Source organism: Chinchilla lanigera, unplaced genomic scaffold, assembly GCF_000276665.1.
Source record: "Chinchilla lanigera isolate Chin_1 unplaced genomic scaffold, ChiLan1.0 scaffold00006, whole genome shotgun sequence".
Lineage (NCBI taxonomy): Eukaryota > Metazoa > Chordata > Mammalia > Rodentia > Chinchillidae > Chinchilla > Chinchilla lanigera.
Window position 1 is genome coordinate 25,594,404 of NW_004955407.1, and position 18,076 is coordinate 25,612,479.

Below are 18,076 nucleotides of genomic sequence, written 5' to 3' on the forward strand. Positions count from 1 at the left end.
ATGGCTGGAGAAGGGCTTCACTGAGAAGGACCTCAAGGAAATAAAGAAGCGAGCCGTGCAGACAGCTACGAGAAGAGTGTGCAGAGGGCAGAGAACACATGGAATTCGCTCAGGGCCAGGATGCCTAGAAAGTCCGAGGGACAGAAAGGACACCAGTGCAGCTGGAATGGAGTGCCAGAAAGAAAGCGATGAGTGCACAAAAGTTGCAGGGACTGGATTATACGCAGGCTCTGCTGGGCAGTTTGGCAGAGTCTGGGTTTGGTTCTGAGCTAAATGGGAAGTCGCTGGAGGGCTCTAAGTGGAGGGGTGCATCTTCATTCTTCAAAGCTCAGGAGGTCTGCTCTGGTAAGAGTACCTGATGAGATGCAAAGCAGCCAGACCAGTTAGGAAACTGCTGCAAGAATTGAGGCAAGCGAACACGGTGGCTGGTGCAGAAGTGTATCCTGGAGAGGGTGAGGAGCGGGGGGATTCCGACATAGTTCTAACAGTTTGCTGACCTGCTGGTTATGTGCTGGGAGAAGAAGCAAGAAATGGAAGGTGGAACTAAGGTTCTGAGAGAGATGGACTCCAACTAGAATTCCATTTACAGAGTCGTAGATTTCAGGAGGAGCAGGCTTGGGAGCGGTGAAGGGCGTGGGTGGCGAGGTCTGCAGTGTTTGGAATTTTCACAGTAAGCTTATTAGACTTCTAAGTAGGGATAATCAGCAAGTGACCGAGAGTATATGCATCTGGAGTGTGGGGAAATGTGGGAGTCAGTGCAGCATGAGATACGGGTGGGTTCCCCAAAGCCCGAGTTTATGGGCACTGACGTAAGCCAGTCCTTGCTGTGCAAAGGGACACGGCAGACCAAGCCGTGGGCCTAAGGGCATTCGCCTCTACCCCCAGCCGCCATGGCTTCAGATCCTTTGTCATCAAAATCCTCTGAAGACAGCTGTCATGGATTCCCTGTTCCTCCATGCCTGGCTCAACACTGGTCTCCCAGTCTCCTAATATCCCAGCACAGAGCCAGGAGGAAGTCTCAGTTATGAAGACTAACAGCAGCTAAAGAGATGCATTCACAAGAGCAGGGCAGCCCAGATGTGTAGCCACCACCTCACCCCATCCCACCCTTAGGCCCCAGGCAACTGAGAGACTCCCACTTTTATGGAGTAACATGCTAACTAACTGGAGGGGTCTGAGCAGAGGAAAGGTAGCATCTTACAGAAGAGGTAAGGGCTTACGCTTCCATCCACTAATGCCTTTGTCAAACTAGGTAGTAATCTGGAAAGGACTGTCTTTATTGACATCTTTCCTCCCTTTCTTAAATCTGCAGCCTTCAAAATCTGTTCAACTGGAATCCTAGTTACCACGTGAAACTTTCCCCAGACCAAACTGAACTTTGAAATTATAATTAAACTTTCAAAATGTTTAAAGTTGCCGGGCGTGGTGGTGCACACCCGTAGTGCCAGAACTCAAAAAGCTGAGGCAGGAGCATCACTGTGAATTCAAGGCCAACCTGACCTACAGATGTATACAGAATAATGTACATCTTCCAGCTGAGATATAGAATACCCTAAATGAAAGTATGTGTTCCAGACTCGGAGGTGACCCTTGGGTAAATATTGTCTTTTTTATCCCACAAACAGGAAAGGGAGCGCTGCATCTAACGTGACCACAGTGAGTGAGAACGTGAGTATGGCTGGAGCAGGTTTACAGAGTGGATGTGTTTAGGAAGTAAGGCAGGGCAATGACACAATTATACGGAAGTTGTTCAGTTTCACTTTTAACAAACTTTGGATTAATTTCAAAGGATTTAAATGTTAGCTTCCCTCGCCTGCCTGGGATGGCATGATAAAGGTACTACACCTGGAATCTGTAGCACAATTACAGGGAGTGATCTTTATACCATTACTTTCTCTCATGGAATATTCTATTACTAGTCTACCTCTTTAATATCACGGGGACTGGACTTTTAGCTCCATTTGATAGATGAGGAAATTAAGTCACAAATTCTCACAGGATAACAATGGCGGAACTGGAACCTGGACACCTTGCTTCTGGCAAGCAGAGTACACTGCTCCCAGCAGCTGTGATTCTAGGGCCTGCCTTTGATTATTTAAAGCACTTGGAAAGTTCAAGAATATGAAATATCCTGCGCTATTGCTCAAAAGACTTCAGAAATGCTTCAAAAGGAAGTCATGTAACTCAGATGGTTTAGATAAAATAATTTAGATATTTGAACGTTTATACTTGTAAATACAGTATTTATAGTTATAAATAACTTCATTGCTTAGATTTTGTAGTTCTTTTGTCGGATACTCAACCTTCTGAATTTTTTATTTTAAAGAGTAGTAAATGAGAAACAAACAAACAAAGAAATAGAACAGTAGCAGCATACCAGTATCACAAACATAAACAAATCAAAGCAAGAACATTCAAAGCGATACAGGGTCTCAAGACAAAATAATATGAATCAACAGTGGTTGTTACATTATATATCACTATCCTCAACTACATTGCTCAGATTACCAGATGTAAGAATGAAAGATTGCCCAAACCATTAAAGAGAATAAGAAAATAATTCTTTGGTAAAACATTAGAGATAATACAGAATCTGAATTATTTTTTTAGGAATAGGATGAGAAAAGTTTCCAGTGTCTTTAGAGGCCTAAGTCCTTTCTTGAGAAATGAAGTTGTTTCCTTAGTACTTTACAATTCCTTATGACTTTACAATTTCTTAGTACTTAGTACTTTGGAGCAGAGAGTCTCAGATTTCCCTTCAGTAGAGCACGGTACATCAGTGGACATCAGTATTTTTCTAATGAACTAGTAGTTATCGGACATTCACTGCTCCAGTCTTTTCTGTAAACTTTTGGTTTTTAAAACCAATCTGTCCCAAAAGCCACCAAATTTCGTAGCTGAGAGCATCCTGTTCTTTAGTTAGGGAACAAACGAAGTGTTACTGTAAGTCATATTTGTTCTAATAGTTCACAGAAAGAAATTCTTGAGCGTGGAATAAAATAATCCCACCCACCAAATAGTAAGAGGCACTTTGCGTCTAAGAAGCAGAAAAGGCCTTTTTCTGTGTTCCTCTCAGTTGACTCACGAACTCAGAGCTGCCCTCTCCTTCAGTTGTTTTGCCCTACAGCAGAGCTCGTTGCCCTGACAACTTTGAGCCCCCCCCCCTTTGTGTGGGATGTGCACAGGCCAGCCCTTGCCTTTACTCACTTGATGCCACCAGCACATCCCTAACAAACACATTTCCCTTGCTCATTTCCCATCGGCCCTTTTACTCTTGATTTCAAGTATCATGTCTTCCAGTGTTTACCCATTTAGCTCCCAATAAAATAGATTTAATTAAATATGTAATTGTTTGTACCTCTAAGATTTTTCTAGTGGATATATTTTGATATGACTTAACATTATTTCTTTAAATATGAATTCATAACTTGTTTTTTCAACTTATTTTTTTCTTTCTTTACTTAGGATTTCAAGCACACAAAATCCTTTATAATTTAAGAAATCTACTTTCAAGATACACCAAAACTACGGTTATTACCCAAGTTATTAAAGTATTATAAAACTCTATTGTTTTACATTTGGGAAGAAGCTGTACATGAGGAAATGAAATTGGTATTTTACTGTAATTTTTATGACCTTTACTTAACTCACCGGAAATTAACAGTTCTGTCATCACCTAAAATACCATGTGGCTTCTTGTGTCTGGACTAAAAAAAAAGTAACCGAAATATTCTGTAGTAATACGGGATTTGCGAAATATTAACAAATAACCTAACTTCCGGAGAAAGCACTGTTGCATACTGATTGTGAAGTTAATCCACAAATTATGAACTGAACAGATCCTCTGTGCAAGAGTCTGCTTTAGGAGGGTTCAGAAAACACAGACATGCAGAAGGAAACCTCTGTCTCATTTCTACCAGAATCTTCCTGTCTTCCCAGTATAATCCTTAGGCTACTGCTCATTTATCACTAAGTATCCACAGAAGGGAGGCAGTGGGGCTGGATTTGCACTCTCCTCTTACTTTTATTTCTGAGAACCAAGAACAAGAGAAATAGCTGATGATTAGAGCTCACACACACCTACTGTCTCATGGATGACACACTTTTGAGACGCAGACACAAGCCCGTGCGGCTTTCTCACCTCTCTCCCCAGGACCTCTCTGAAGAGGGTCTGGGAGCTCGACATCAGAACTTGCCCCTAGAGCCTGCCCACTTCTGCAGATACCTTTCTCTGCCTGAGTGCTTTGACTTCACAGTTCTCTGTCCTTCAAAGCCAGTCAATGAAATTCTGGGCTGGCCTGAGTCCTTGGTTATCGTCAGGGGGCTGCCAGTCCTTCTTATGGCAAGGAATATGGAGGGGAGAAATACGAATGAACGAGCTCACCGTGCAATTCCCTACATCCAGCACCCTGCTTGACACAAAGGAGGCACATGAGAAACCATGCCTGAAATTTAAAAAGGAAACAAAACGGGTCTGGCATGTGTTTTCTGAACTGAATAAGGAGGCCTCTGGCTAATGCTACAATAAATTCCAATGATTCGTTTAATAATAACAGCCATAATAATAAGGCTATGTTTTAAAAGCATTATCTTTCAGAATTGATTTTGACTGTTCAATCCGCATTAAAAACAAAACACCTCAGGTACACCCTGTTCGAGGCAAATCTGGATGTAAAGATCACTTACTACCTTTGACAACACTGAAAATGTTAATTTGCTTTCAAAGGAATCTGCTTTTATCCAGTACAAAGCAGATGTCCAGGATTCCTGGAACTAAACGTCTAATGAGTGCCTGGGCACCAGGGCCCTGGGAAGACGCCTGTTGTCAGCCCGGCCCCCTTTGCCTTGTGTGTGGCATTCACTGCTTCTCACAAGACTCCGCCCATAAGTCTGGCCTGTGTAACACGGCTGCATCTCCAAAGTCCAATTATCACTGTATTAGTCAAGGGTTGCCAGGCACTTTCTGTAAAGGGCGATACTGGGTATTTTAAGACATATAGTTCCTGTAACTACTTGAGCCTGCCATTACAAAAGCAGCCATAGAGAACAAGAAAGCACAAGTACATGTCCATTTTCCAATAAAACTTTATTTATAAAAACAGGCAGTCAGGATTTAGCTCAGTTTAACCCCTGGTGGCAAAAGACAAAAAAACACCTATCCAGCTGGGTGTGGCGGCCCATGCCTGTAATCTCAGCACCCAGGAGGCTGAGGAAGGAGGATCACTTCGATTGTGAGGCGAGCTTAGTCTACACAGTGAATTCAAGGTCAGCCTAAACTACGTAGCAAGATTCTGTCTCCAAGAAAACCCTATCTATAAGCTTTTGTAAAAATCTGGCTAAATGTTGCCGACGTTTTAACTGACAGATTTTGCTTTAAGGAATGTCTTCTTGCTTTGCCAAGTGCCAAGGGAATGAGTATGACTCTCAAGGATGCCTCTTCTGGCATACATAAATCACACATGATCAACTGCTTCAATTTAAATTACAGGAATCCGTACTTCTAGAGAAAAATTATGTGGTGCCTTAATTTTACTAATAGCTTCTTCTTAAGACATCAAAGTCTAGAGGATTTATTTTATGCAGTGTAAACATCTAATACTGTTTTTGTGCCAACTATGTATTATACAGCATCTTAAAAACACTGTATACACCGAAGAAAAAATAATTGTGTAAAGAATGCTTCTACACAAGACACAGTATGAACGCTAATGTTCTAATTATTAAAAGTGCATCTATCTGTGGGTCCCCAGTGTCCAGACTTGTGGTTCCTTTTGCTCTTTTTTTTTTTTTTATTTGAAACATGTGAATACTAACAGTTGGTAAAATCCCATTGTAATTCTTTGAACATTTTCATTTCATTTTCCTGCAGTGAAATTGTGTTGTATAGAGATTAAGGCTCAAGAACAAGTTTTGTTTTGTTTCAATATTGTTGCTGTTTGTAACGAACAGATTCAATTTGTTTTTAGTTGGATTTTAATCTAACTAAATCTGGAATGATTGTTTTCAATATAACTTTGCAAAGAACTTCAACAGCTGGCTTTGTTTGATTAAAATCTACATTAATAAAAATAGCTGAAGTGGTTAAACTTTTTAGCTCCATTTAATAGTGCAGAGGAAGATTGTTATTCAATAAAACCCAGGAAACTGCACCCTTACCATCTGTAGATACAAGGCTAGCTCTTTAGCTGCTTAAGATTAGACTCTCATCTCAGTCTGGAGGCCTGCCAACTTTTCACATGCTGCCAAAGAGAGCAAGAGAGCAGGAGACGGACAGAAGAGAGAGAGAAATGAAGAAGAGAAGGAGGAGAGGGAGGGAGAGACCTGTTTTAAACTACACCCTCAGCCCTGAGGCTAATCTTTTAAAATGAAGTGCCTTTATAGAGCCTTCCTCCCTCATTATCCCCAAACTTTTCTTCAACCCAGATAACTCTAAAACTACACTTGAGCTTCTGAGAAAGCGATGACAAAAAATTTACAATTTCTTCCAGCACTTGGGAAGCTGAGGCAGGAGTATCGCAAGTTCAAGGCCAGCCTGGATTACATAAAGAGCCCATTTCAAAAATGAAAAACAAAAAAAAATTTTTTAATAAGTAAATAAAAATAAATTGTAGGTTCATGTTCTGGGAAAGGGTGTAACATCCCTCCACAGTAAACACACCCTCAAACAATGGGGGCTCACCATGAGCAGTAAGTTTGCACTACTGCAACGGGATGTGCTGCACACTGAAGAGTCTGGTAAGGCTGTGAGCAAGCTGTACCCGATGTATTCAGTGTCTCTGTTTGCTTCATTATAATGGAAGGAAAGGATTTAAAAACAACCCTAAAACAGAAGTCAAGACACTCAATGTATATGTTCAGCATCATCAAATAATTTATTTGAAATCAAAATTAAAAGAACATTGGATAGTTGTGAACTTTTTGTTTATTCTGATACTTATTGGTTATACAACAAATCCATGACAAACTACCAGGTTAATTTTACATTATTTCTTCAAGCCTGAGGTTTGTCGATGACTTCAAATGTGGGATCTAAGAGGGAAAAAAGCTCCAGTCAAGCTTAGCCATACAGCAATAAAATGGATTATCTAGAACGGAGATTTAACTCCTGGATCTTCTGAATTATTTTGTGGTGAACATTTGTTTCTAACCATCTACTCAGAAATACAATAGCTAAACACGTAACACTTTCTATGAATAAGGCTCTACTGACTTAATATCTAACATATCTTTTAACTACAATTATTATATGAAGGAGAAACTATAACTCCTCCCAAATGCCAGCTGAAGATTACATAGCTAGTAAGTAATACTGTCGTGATTCAAGGTCAAGCATTTAGACTTCAGAACTTTGCCACTCAACATGCACGTTATGTAATGTCTTATACTAATAATAAACATCTGATAGCTTCTATATATAGTGGTCCTAATAAATTTTATGTGCAATTGTCATTTAATCTTCTAAATAATTAGAAAAGTATAAGTACTCTCCATTTGAAACAGTTCCCTATAAGAATCAATCTGTGGCCAGAAACTTACCTTCAAATTTGAAGGTAGGGAATGTGTTCATGTCTGCTTTACCATACATTTGCTTAAGCTTATAAAGCTCTCTCTCCAGATCTTGCTGATACTCTGGGCCCGTATCAACAGGTCCTCCAGATGTCCTGTTGTGTAAAGGAGCAAATAAAAACTAACTGAATATACTAGTTTAAAAAAGCAAAATCACTCTGCACCATCAACTGTAGGGAAAAGGAGACTTTTGGAATAAAAATAAGTTATTTCCACTTGAATTTCAGTCCGACTTTTAATATAATAGGTTTCACATAAATAAGGTTCACTTTAAACAAACGTAATACACAAGGTTTGTTAGTGTCAAAGATACACACTAAGAATGTCTCAGGGTCTGAGTTAACAAGGTATCTGTGGGTCTGGCATGAAGGGCTGGCTCCATTTGAATGTCAGTTCTACCACTCAGTAAAACTGTAAATCAATGCAAAGTCTGAAGCATTCTAAACTTTAGCTTCCACGTCTAAAAATGAATGTCCAACCCTAAGAAGGACTTTGACAGAATTAAAGAGACAATGCATACGGTGACACTCAGTGTTATCTATTATCATCTGATACTGTATCAGCCAGACATGGTGGCAGATGCCTATAATCCCAGCACCTGGGAAGCTGAGGTGGGACTGCTTTGAGTTTAAGGCCAGGCTGGGATACATAGGTAGTCTAGGAAAGCCTGAACTAAAAAACAACAGTCTGTCTCAAAAAAATCCAAAAAACAAAAAAACAACCTTACGGTTAAGAGTAGAGCTCAGTGGTACAACACATGCTTAATATGCTCCAGGCCCTTTGATCATCCTGAGCACCAGAAAATAAAAATAAGCCAGTAGTCCCAACATTCGGAAGACTGAGACTTCCAAGGCAGCCTGAAAAAGACAGCTTACCAAAAAGTCCAAGTTGAGGAGCAAAGACCACTCCACCAAGCTAGTCAGGAGAACTCATTTAGTAAAGGTGGGATTGAGACAAACCATAAACTGGGCATGGAGTTTGAGGTCAGCCTGGGCTACACAGTGAGTTCAAAGTCAACCTGGACTACACAGTGATACCCTCTTTCAAAAAACAAAACAACCAAAAATCAATTGAGACAAGCTATGCAATCTGGGCCAGATTTGAATTTGAGACTGAAAAAGCAAAGACGCCATGTTGGTAAAGCACTGGCTGTGCATGGTAAACACTACTAATGTACATGGAAAAACCAGCAGAACCCAGGTCATGGGAGGCCTGGAACGTTAAGACTAAGAGTTTATATCTTATTTTCTAAGCAATACAATGACAAAATCAGAGTGGTGCTTTGGAAAGAGCAGTGCACCATCAGAGCAGCAGTAGGACCAAACAGTAATATGTAGTTGTCTGAAGAAAATCTGTCTTCCTATCAGTGAATACCATAAACCAAAAAAATTTACAAGTGAACATTCCTTTAAGGGTCACGATATTTTCCCACATGCCCCAATTCTCAAAGAATTGGAGAATTTATGTTAGAAATATAGACTAATTTAAGAATTTTTTTTTGAGACAGGCTCTCGCTTGTAGTTCAAGCGGGCCTTGAACTCACTATGCAGTCCAGACTGGCCTCAGTCTTGTGGCAATCCTGCCCCAGCCTCCTGCGTGCTGGGATAACAGGCGCATGCCACTGTGCCCAGCTTAAGAACTTAATTTGTGTGTGTGTTGGTGTGACAGTAGGGACTGAACCCAGCTACAACTCCGGTCGTTTTTATTTTGAGACAGGGTCTTGCCAAGTCATTAAGTAGACCGGACTGGGCTCAAACTTCCAACCCTCCCGCGTCAGCCCCCAGAGTAGCTGGGATTGCAGGCACAGGCCACGCCTATGATGTCTGTTATGGGTCCTTTCCTTTTGGTTACCACTGTCCAACAGAGATTTCTGTGGTGACAGAAATGCTCTACCTAGCCATATCTGGATATTCACACTAGAAATACACCTAAGGTGACTGAAAAACTGAATTCTTATTTATACTTAATTGTAATTAAAAATAGAATTTTAACAGCCTCATGTGGATAACGGTTGCCAAAATGGACAGTACAATTCTAAATATGGTAGAGCCTTCTAGAGACCTAACAACTGTCTTTCAGCTCCAGTGCACACAAAGCTTTAGCAGCTGCTTTCAGAAGCAGCAATAAGTCCTCACAACATAATGGCCACGGACGGTGATTCTAACTTTAATGTACACTTTTATAATTACAAAGGGCCAGAAATAACCTACCTCCTCAACTGAATGTCTCTTCTTTTTTAACACAGGGTCTTGCTATATAGTTCAGAATGGCCTAGACTTACTATGTAGCTCAGGCTGGCCTCAAACTCACAGTTATCCTCCTGGCTCAGCCTCCTGAGTGCTGGGATTACAGGTGTGCACCAGCATGCCCGACCTGAATATAAGTCTTGCTGTCCATCTTGTTTATCATTATTTCCCGAGGCTTTTGCAAAGTGACGAGGACAAAGTAGACTCTGGAGATAGTTGTTTGCTTCACTTTGCAAGAACCAGGCTTGCTAATTTATAGAACTGTTTAATCTTTTTAACCTCCTGTGAAATAGGTACTGTTATTATCATCATCCCTTTTTCCTATAGAAAGAAACTGTAATTCAAAGATTAATTAACCTGCCCAAGGTTACAGAGCTAATAAATGGCAGAGCCAGATCCAGCCCAGGCAGGGTCCATGCTCACAACACCTCTCCATGAGGTTGCTTGCACAAACCGAAGACTTCAGAGTTAGTGGATTCAGTGTTTACCGAAGAACTGACTTTTCAGAATACTTTTCAGGACAGTTGAAGTGGGAATAGCCTCAAAACTAAGATGACACAACACCTCTGGAGAAAAGACAAATTTCTCAATCAGTTCTACATATCTGCTTACTGAACTATGTGCTTCTTGGCAAATTCAACCTTTTCAGTATAAAAAGGGGATAACATTTACAGGTTGTTGGAAGAATTTTATTAATAATGTCTACAAAGCACAGGGAATCTTAACACATTTTAATTCCTTCAGTTAGCTTTCCTTCTTAGTTTTGGTACTGGCAAAAGATTTTTGTTAGTTACCCCATCTCAAAAGTCTGGTGTTTGTTTTGCTTTTATATGTTCCCTCTCCTCTGCCGCTCCACCAGGTCACTGAGATCAGTGCTCAGTGTCTTAACATCTTGATAACACCACCTTTTTGTACCCACTGCTATAGAGACTGTTTTCTTTAATGCTTTTATTTTCCTAACATAGCTGTCTCTGCTCTCTTCTCATTCCAATCTTATGTACTGCCACTACCCTATTTTAAAACCCTTAATTGCTTACAAATGCCCACCACACACATCCTAACTGCCAATCTAACACTAACGGCTTTCCTTCATTCTTCTCTTTAATACATTCCTCATATGGCCTGTTCTCCAGAGGAACAAAATTATGCAAGTCCTTAAATATATTTTGTGCTCTCTAGTTTTATCCTGAGGTAGACCCTTAGGTGTAGGTGTCTGCTAATGGTCTTCTGCATGTCTGAGACTCTTTCCAAGCTAAAAGCAAAGTCAGGGAAGCAAATTCTGCATTTTTTTGTTTTTAAACTGTGAAGATGACTTACAAGCTATCTATGAGATTCTCAAGAGGGATGAATGACCCCAATCACTGCCCTCAAAGCATGATAAAACAGTAACTATAATTGTTCTGAGAAGCCTTCCAAGAGGTCTTCAGCTAGAAATGTACATTCCTTCCCATAAACTTTATAAACAGTACTGTATGTCATTGTATGTAAGTGCCTAAGCCATTGACCTTATATTTTCTTGTTTATAAGCTTTCTACCCGTTAGATGTTAAGATTATAAATATACAGTGTTGTCTACCACAGTTAACAGCCCATTGCTTTGCACAAGGTAGACAACTAACTGGAAAGAAATGGAACTATAAGTTGATATACACTGCTTTCCTAAGATTTGCAGGATGGACCTAATGATCACAAAAGTGGTCATTCATCTCTAAAACAGTACAGCTCTGTAATCATGATTTTCCTGGAGCCATTTTAAAAGTCTTTTGTTCTTATGAAAATAGTCTTAAAGGAAAAACAAATTATGCTGTTTATATTTCTCCCAAATCAGGATGTCACAGAAAGGGCACTATGAGAATCATAATTTGTTTACTTGTTCTCCTTATTAGTTTTTATGGACTTACACTAATCATGTCCAAGGGACTCACTTTCCTCAAAAATAGCTGCAACACGATTTCTATGAGTCTGTGTACTTCTGTAAGTTAACTCCAAAATAATGACCTTAAAGTGATGCTATCAATTTAAATGATAATACATTTAATAGAGTGCTTCCTTGGATTCCTTATAAAGAAAATAAAGTTTGGGACTTAAATCATGAAGCTCACATACTATCAATATTTATATTTACACTGTGGTTGACTATCCACTTACTGTCGCTTTGACTTGTATTCTCTAATCTTGTCCACGAAGAGTTTCTGTATAGGGTCAAGTTCCTTATTAAAGGCCACTGCTGAAGCACCAATATTCCTTCGCAAATGGACGGAGACTGCCGACCGAACAACAGAGGAAAACCTGAAGAGCCTCTGAAGAATCATGGTGATTCTACAGTACTGAAAACAAGCACCAAAATGTTAATACACTTTTGTAAAACACTCTCAATGTATCACAAAGTGGGAATCTAATTCTAACTGCTACAGAACTAAGTAATACCAGAACTCAGTCTGTACCAGACCCTATCTCCTTTCCCTCTCATTCCCTATTGCAAAAGATTACATAGGGGCCCTAGCAACTAAGAACAGTTAGGAAAAACTCAAGCATGAATGAAAGAACAAAATCTGGGAGGGGGTTTATTTTCCCGTGAACTTAGTCTTGGGCCGGAGGAAACAGTAGAGGGCAGAACACTGTCCACCCTAGCAGGAAAAGAAAACTTGCCCCCAAATCAATGTGCAAGTTTCTCTGACCCTTCAAAAGACCAAAAGGCAGAGAGTGAAGACAGTTGCTTTAGCCAGGAATAATACCCTTCAGAGTGTAACACTGTTACACTTCAGAGATCCACAGTGATGGGACTGCCTCCCCTGTCCAGCTGCAAGACTCCAGCCATTCAACAACACTGCAACAGCTAAATCAACATCCAAAAGAAACACCAAAGAAAAATAGCACAGGCCCACCTGAACCCTGCAAAAAACGAGTGAAAGATTAGAAAATACCTCTACCTAATCAATGAAAAAGAATCTGTAAACAAGATAAAAATCTATTTTTTTTCCTGCTGCTTGGGATATCAAACCTAAGGCTTCACACATGCTAAATAAGTATTGTACCATTGAGTTACATCCTCAATCGTGAAAGTCTAAATTTCAAAACTAAGAATTAAAAGACTTGCTAGAGCTAAAATAACTTACTTTTCTAACTTACAAAATGTCAGTAAATAAAATGTAGACAAATCAAGAGGAAGAACCGTGTTAAGTCCAGATTTAGTTGATTTAAAGATCAAATGCAAAATATTCCAAATTACAACAGACATATACAAATAGGAATTCTAAAAAGAAAGGAACAAAGAGGCCATAAGCAATTGCTAGTAGAAAATCTCCCTCAGCTAAAGACTTAGTCTATAAATTGAAAGGGCTTATTGAACCCTGAATTGGAAGGCAATAAATGATTTACAACTCAATATAGCTGCTAGCACCTTTTTTTTTACTAAGGTAGGGTCTCACTGATGCCCAAGGTGGCTTCCAAGTTCCTGAGTAGCTGGGATTACAGGCATACACCACCACACTCAGCATACCCTGTGGGCATTTCTGAACTGTAAAGTCAAAACTAGATATGCTAACATGTTTCCCATGTCCCTTCCCCAATTACCTAATCATCAATATTATTATTCTAGCTCTCCACTTCTATTAAGTTATCAGAAGGGACCAGTGAAAGTATACAAACTGTTACTGATCTACAGTAATAGAGAAATTGAAAATAAGCATTTAGAAAGTTTATGGCAATTCAAAGAAGTAATTTTTGCACTGAACTTAGTAATAAAAACTGAGAATTTGTATTATGTGTGCCTAGTTTTCTTCTCTTTCCTGTTTTCTGCTAATTCACTTGTTTTATAGTCTTCCAAAGTATCCACAGAGGAGGGTAAGACTGGCCTTTCACCACTGAGAGTTTGGGAAGCATCAGTTACAAGACAGCACCGTTCCATAATGATTCGCAAATAGGAAGAGGATGGAGGAGGGAAGATTTTTATCTGCCAGAAAACATTTGGCAGTGTCTGAAAACGTTTTTGGTTGTCCTGATTAGGATGAGTGCTACCGGCCTCTAGTGGGCAGAGGCCAAGGATGCTTTTAATACCCTATAAGCACACCCCCCTCCAACTGTCCAGATTGTCAATAGTGCTGAAGTTGACAAACCCTGGAATAACATATAAACTAGGAAAGAAACCAATCAACAAGAGATCCTCCACCGGCCATAAAGGAACAAATTAAAGAATTCACATATTACTCTTACACCCTATCAATGAAAAATACTTAAGACTACAAGAAAACAACAAATGACCTTATATGGTGTCACCACCATTTCCATTTTTATACATAGAGAAACTCAAACTTAAGAGGTTTTCTGGTCCAAGATTACAAAGCAGCTCAACACAAATACATCAAAATACTGCCCAACTTAATATGCTGCCAACCTAAGGACACGCTTAACACCCAGCAGTAAGGCAACTTAACATTTTTTTCAGCGCTTAATGTATCTCCCTTGCACTTTTAAAACAGTATTAAGGAAAAGGATTCTTATCTCTGTTTTACAGATAATAGAATTATGTCTCAGGTCATTAAATTGCCCACATACCCACAGTTAATTTGCTGTACAGCTGATTGCCGAGATCATGTTCCTACTACAACATAGGTAAAACTATTTTTTTTTTTTAAATTATCTACCAACTAAGTACTAACGACTCCCGAAACAGAGCTCTAATTTGGCCTTTTTCCTGAACCCTTTTTTGCCCCCTAACAGCGCTCATGCTCTAAATTCTATAAACTCGTCCACAAAATGAACACATACATAGTCCCTTATCAAAATGTGTTGCTTCTCCTGTGTTCTTTCATTTTGTCACAGCTAAAGCAGTAAGTGTGGGTTATCCACTATCACGCGTAAGACACGACAGTACACACATGGATGTAAAGGACCATCTGTGTCAAGTTCTCTATTCAAATACGATCAGGTTCTAGGAGAGCCTTTGTTAGGAATTTAACAGCAACAACAACAGACCGGGGAAGGAATCAGTGGGGCGGGGGGGGGGGGGGGGGTAGAGCTAGGACAGAGCTAGGACTATTTATAGCAATGAGAGACCAGCCGGATGAGTTTGCTGCCTCTTCGGAACACAATCCTCCGCTAAACCCACAAAACTGCCTAACGAGGCCTGAGCACCACCATCATTTTTAGGACGCGAACTGCCCAGCGCGCTGCGCTGCTCGGAAAGTTTCCCGCGAGTCCTGGGTGGGCAAGCCTGACCTTGGGCTCCCCCGGGCGGGCTGCAAGCCACAAGCCCTCGGCCTCCCCGCCTCCCCCGTGTGCCAGCACACAGGGCGTTGTATTTATCGCCTCCATGGCAAATCTGAAGCCCTAGTAGCTCCAAGGTCAGCAGTGACCCCGGCACAGACCGTGAAGGTGCCAAGGACACTGGGCCGCCCTCTTTTCCCAGTAGGTCAGGGGTGACGGGCAGTGTAAACCCTGTGAAGAAACCCAGGATCGCGGTCCCCAGAGGCCACGCTGCTCTAACTACCCTGCCAGTCACCTTGCACTCAGTCCCGAGCTCCCAGGGCCACCGCCACCGCTACCGTTCTACTTCCGGCCCTGGCTCCGCCCCCCGCGCCTGCCGCCAATCGCAATGCATTGTGGGTCACCGTTCCAGTCGTTCGACGCTTACCGGACAGGAAGCGTCTCGGAGACTGTCTGCGACCGGACAGCTCTAGGTGAGACAGAAGGCAAAGAGGAGGAGGAAGTGGAGGGTAAGTGCTTCCGGGTCCCCTGGCGAAGATTCCGCCATCTTTCCTCCCCCTAATTTGACACGCTCTTTTTCCTGTTGGACACATTGCTCCGCACGCATGCGCACGTTGGCCTTTCCCCTAGTTCAAGCTCTACTCGAATTCAGTGTCCGGTTTCTTGGGGATGTTGAGTGTATACTGTGCAGGGAAAGTGACAGTGTGAAACAAAGCAGACTGGGGCGTTGTGCCTCGTGAGCCTCCGTCACCCCGGGCGTTCGTGTCGCGCACCCTGCTGGGAGTTGTAGTCCCGGACCCGGGGGTGTCTGGGAGGCGGGAGAGGGCTTGGGGTTTCTCGGCGCCGATTCCGCGGGAAGGGCCCGGGGCCTTCCACTTCGAGGCGGGGCGGCTGCGGGTCTCAGCGGAGAGGCGCTGCACGTGGAGCCCGCGCCGCTGCCCTTCTCAGCCGGCTCTGGAGCGGGGCGAGGGCGACGGGGCCGACTCCGGAGCGGGTGAGTGCGGCCGCGGGGGAGGAGGGGAGCGCGGGCCCGCGCGGCGGCCTCGTTCCGGGGCCTTTCCCCCGGCGGCCCCCCCGCTGCCGCCTCTGTGTTTTGTTTCCGCTGGTCCCCGACGCTGCGACTCCCATTTCCGTTCGTGGAGACTTGAGGGAGCCGGGTGGGGAGGGGCGGGAGAGGCTGCGCGGGGAGCGGGGGGGCGGCGGCCCTCCGAGTCGCCTTCCGCCGCCCCTTCCCTCCCGGCCCGGCCCTCGCCCGCGGGGGCCGCCCTCCCCGCCGCCGGCCGCGTCCTGCCGCCCCGGGGCTTCCTGGCGGGCGCGGAACCAGCCTTCCGACGGGCGCGGCGCTTCCCTCGCCCCAAATCCGTGTGCCCTCCTGTGCAATGGGCGCACAGTTGCTCCAAACCCACCTGTTCCTATCATGCCTTCTTCTGCTAAACGAGGAAGTGAGCCAGGGAGGCCGCAGTGGGCGACGCCGCTGGCCAGCTTCCTGTTTCCTGGGTACTCCGGTGTGTCCGTGTGGACGTAGGGATCCCAGTTGGCTTGGCAGGAAGGGCAGTGCTCCATGTTGCCTTCCAAGATGATGGTAGTTTTTATTTTTTTTGACAAAGAATTTCGCTATGCAGCTGAGGCTGGCCTTGAACTCACATTGTGCTGCAGAATGCGTTCAAGGCCAGCCTCAACTGCACGGCGAAGCTCTGTCAGACAAAACGAAAGGTTATGTCACTAGTGGTTAATCTTCATGAAGTAACAGGTAATGAGCCACATGTTTAGTTAAAGCAGGTCATTAGAGGATGCATGGGTTGAGAACAAATTAAGATTGATGACTTTGGTCTTCAGTTTTTATAAAATCTCAAACCTGCAGGAAATTGGAAAAAGTCATCCAGTGAACACCCATATACTGTTCACCTAGGTGTCATCCACTGTTCACCTTTTATCATACCCGTGCACGTGCACACACACAAATGCTTTTTCTTAATGTGGCAACTTTAATTTTCTAAAATAAAAATGTCCTTTCATTTCCTCAGATACTTAAAAAGTGCCTGTTTAGCTTGGAAAAATGTGTAGTTAATGACGCAGGTACTTCCAGGCTGCACATACATTTGTCTATTACTTGGAAAAATGGTCCTAAGCTCTAAGAGAACAGAACTGTCAATTTAGTAAAGTTGTATGTCAGGGGAAGATGCACCAAATAATGTTTTCATCTCCATTTTCTTAAGTAATGACATGATATTCAGAGGAACTGATTCCAGAAAAAGAGCTAAGACAGTCTCCATGGATACTAAAGAATTCGACAGTTTCCCAGATCTTTACATTGCTTTTCTAGGCTAAGTTTTTAGAACTGAAAAAAAGCAAGAAAGATCAATTGAGAGACTGATGTGAATTTTTCTACAAGTGAATTAGGGTCTTTTTTCCCTTTGATTTCCCACCTTCTAGGAACTATTCCGTAGTATTTTTGGGAGATCATACATAAATTTTTTCCAATAACTCCTAGTGTTGTCCTAAAGGAAACCCCCAGTATCCCCACTGATAAACCAATAAGGCCGTTTCTCAGTCTCCAGTCACTTTACATAGTACACTTTTCTGTTTTTCCAAAATTCCTAGAAAATCCTCTCTATTTTTTAATCTCTGAAAGAATTAGTAATAGTGGGAGTGGACTTCCATGTAAGGCTCCGAAAATAAAGCAGGTAATTTTAAGTGTTACTCAGTTATAATCCACGTTTCCTACTTTTTCTAAGTAGAATGGTTCTTTAAGATTATTTAGCTGGTAGGGGTGGAGCACCCCCCAGCACTACCAGATACTCAGCAGCTGAGGCAGAAGAATTGTCTCAGCCCAGTAGTTCCAGACCAGCTTGAGCAACATAGTAAAAACCCGTCTCCAAAACAAACAAAAACAATACTTATTTTTTGCTAACATTCTTTCCATATTTCTGTTTTGGTTTTGGTTTTTTTTTTTTTTTTTTTTTTTTTTGAGACGGTCTCACTATGCAGTTCAGGCTGGCCTTGAGGTCACTTTGTAGCCCAGGCTGGTCTCTAACTCTCGATGATCCTCCTGCCTCAGCC

General features: G+C 42.2%; 3 protein-coding genes across 6 annotated transcripts in view; 2 read left to right on the plus strand and 1 right to left on the minus strand.

Moving 5' to 3' along the window:
* The window catches only part of Jam2 (junctional adhesion molecule 2), a gene marked incomplete in the record, with an annotated part of 67,661 nt that extends 62,513 nt beyond the window's left edge, over window positions 1-5,148 (plus strand). The window contains 2 exon segments of the mRNA XM_013503918.1: window positions 1,626-1,668; window positions 3,466-5,148. Coding sequence (XP_013359372.1) covers window positions 1,626-1,668; window positions 3,466-3,498 — 76 coding nt within the window.
* A 1,701-nt stretch (window positions 5,149-6,849) lies between these two features.
* Window positions 6,850-15,530, minus strand: Atp5j (ATP synthase, H+ transporting, mitochondrial Fo complex, subunit F6). Of its 2 annotated transcripts, none has more exons than XM_005375589.1 (4): window positions 15,444-15,530; window positions 11,960-12,138; window positions 7,537-7,661; window positions 6,850-7,029 (listed from the first exon to the last, which is right to left on the minus strand). In XM_005375589.1, exons 2-4 carry the CDS (start codon window positions 12,121-12,123, stop codon window positions 6,992-6,994), a joined length of 327 nt encoding a protein of 108 aa, XP_005375646.1. In that variant the 5' UTR covers window positions 12,124-12,138; window positions 15,444-15,530; the 3' UTR covers window positions 6,850-6,991. The 2 variants fall into 2 exon arrangements, with proteins under 2 accessions (XP_005375646.1, XP_005375645.1); XM_005375588.2 differs by lacking the exon at window positions 15,444-15,530 and adding an exon at window positions 15,312-15,419.
* Window positions 15,437-18,076, plus strand: part of Gabpa (GA binding protein transcription factor, alpha subunit 60kDa) — a 32,047-nt gene continuing 29,407 nt past the window's right edge. The window contains exon 1 of one of the 3 annotated variants that reach the window (XM_005375587.2): window positions 15,437-15,525. The gene's annotated coding sequence lies outside the window, so the exon portion shown is untranslated. Of the gene's footprint in view, window positions 15,526-15,568; window positions 16,011-16,465; window positions 16,599-18,076 lie in introns of those variants that run through there. The other 2 variants (XM_013503896.1, XM_013503907.1) reach the window with 2 other exon arrangements.

Bases quoted from the DNA above. Each gene is read 5' to 3' on its own strand.
- Atp5j (XM_005375589.1), bottom strand. From the start codon at position 12,123: ATGATTCTTCAGAGGCTCTTCAGGTTTTCCTCTGTTGTTCGGTCGGCA. The intron at 7,662-11,959 runs GTAAGTGGATAG...TTTACACAACAG, and splicing joins GAATACAAGTCAAAGCGACA to GACATCTGGAGGACCTGTTG. The intron at 7,030-7,536 runs GTAAGTTTCTGG...TTTCCCTCTTAG, and splicing joins CCCTACCTTCAAATTTGAAG to ATCCCACATTTGAAGTCATC.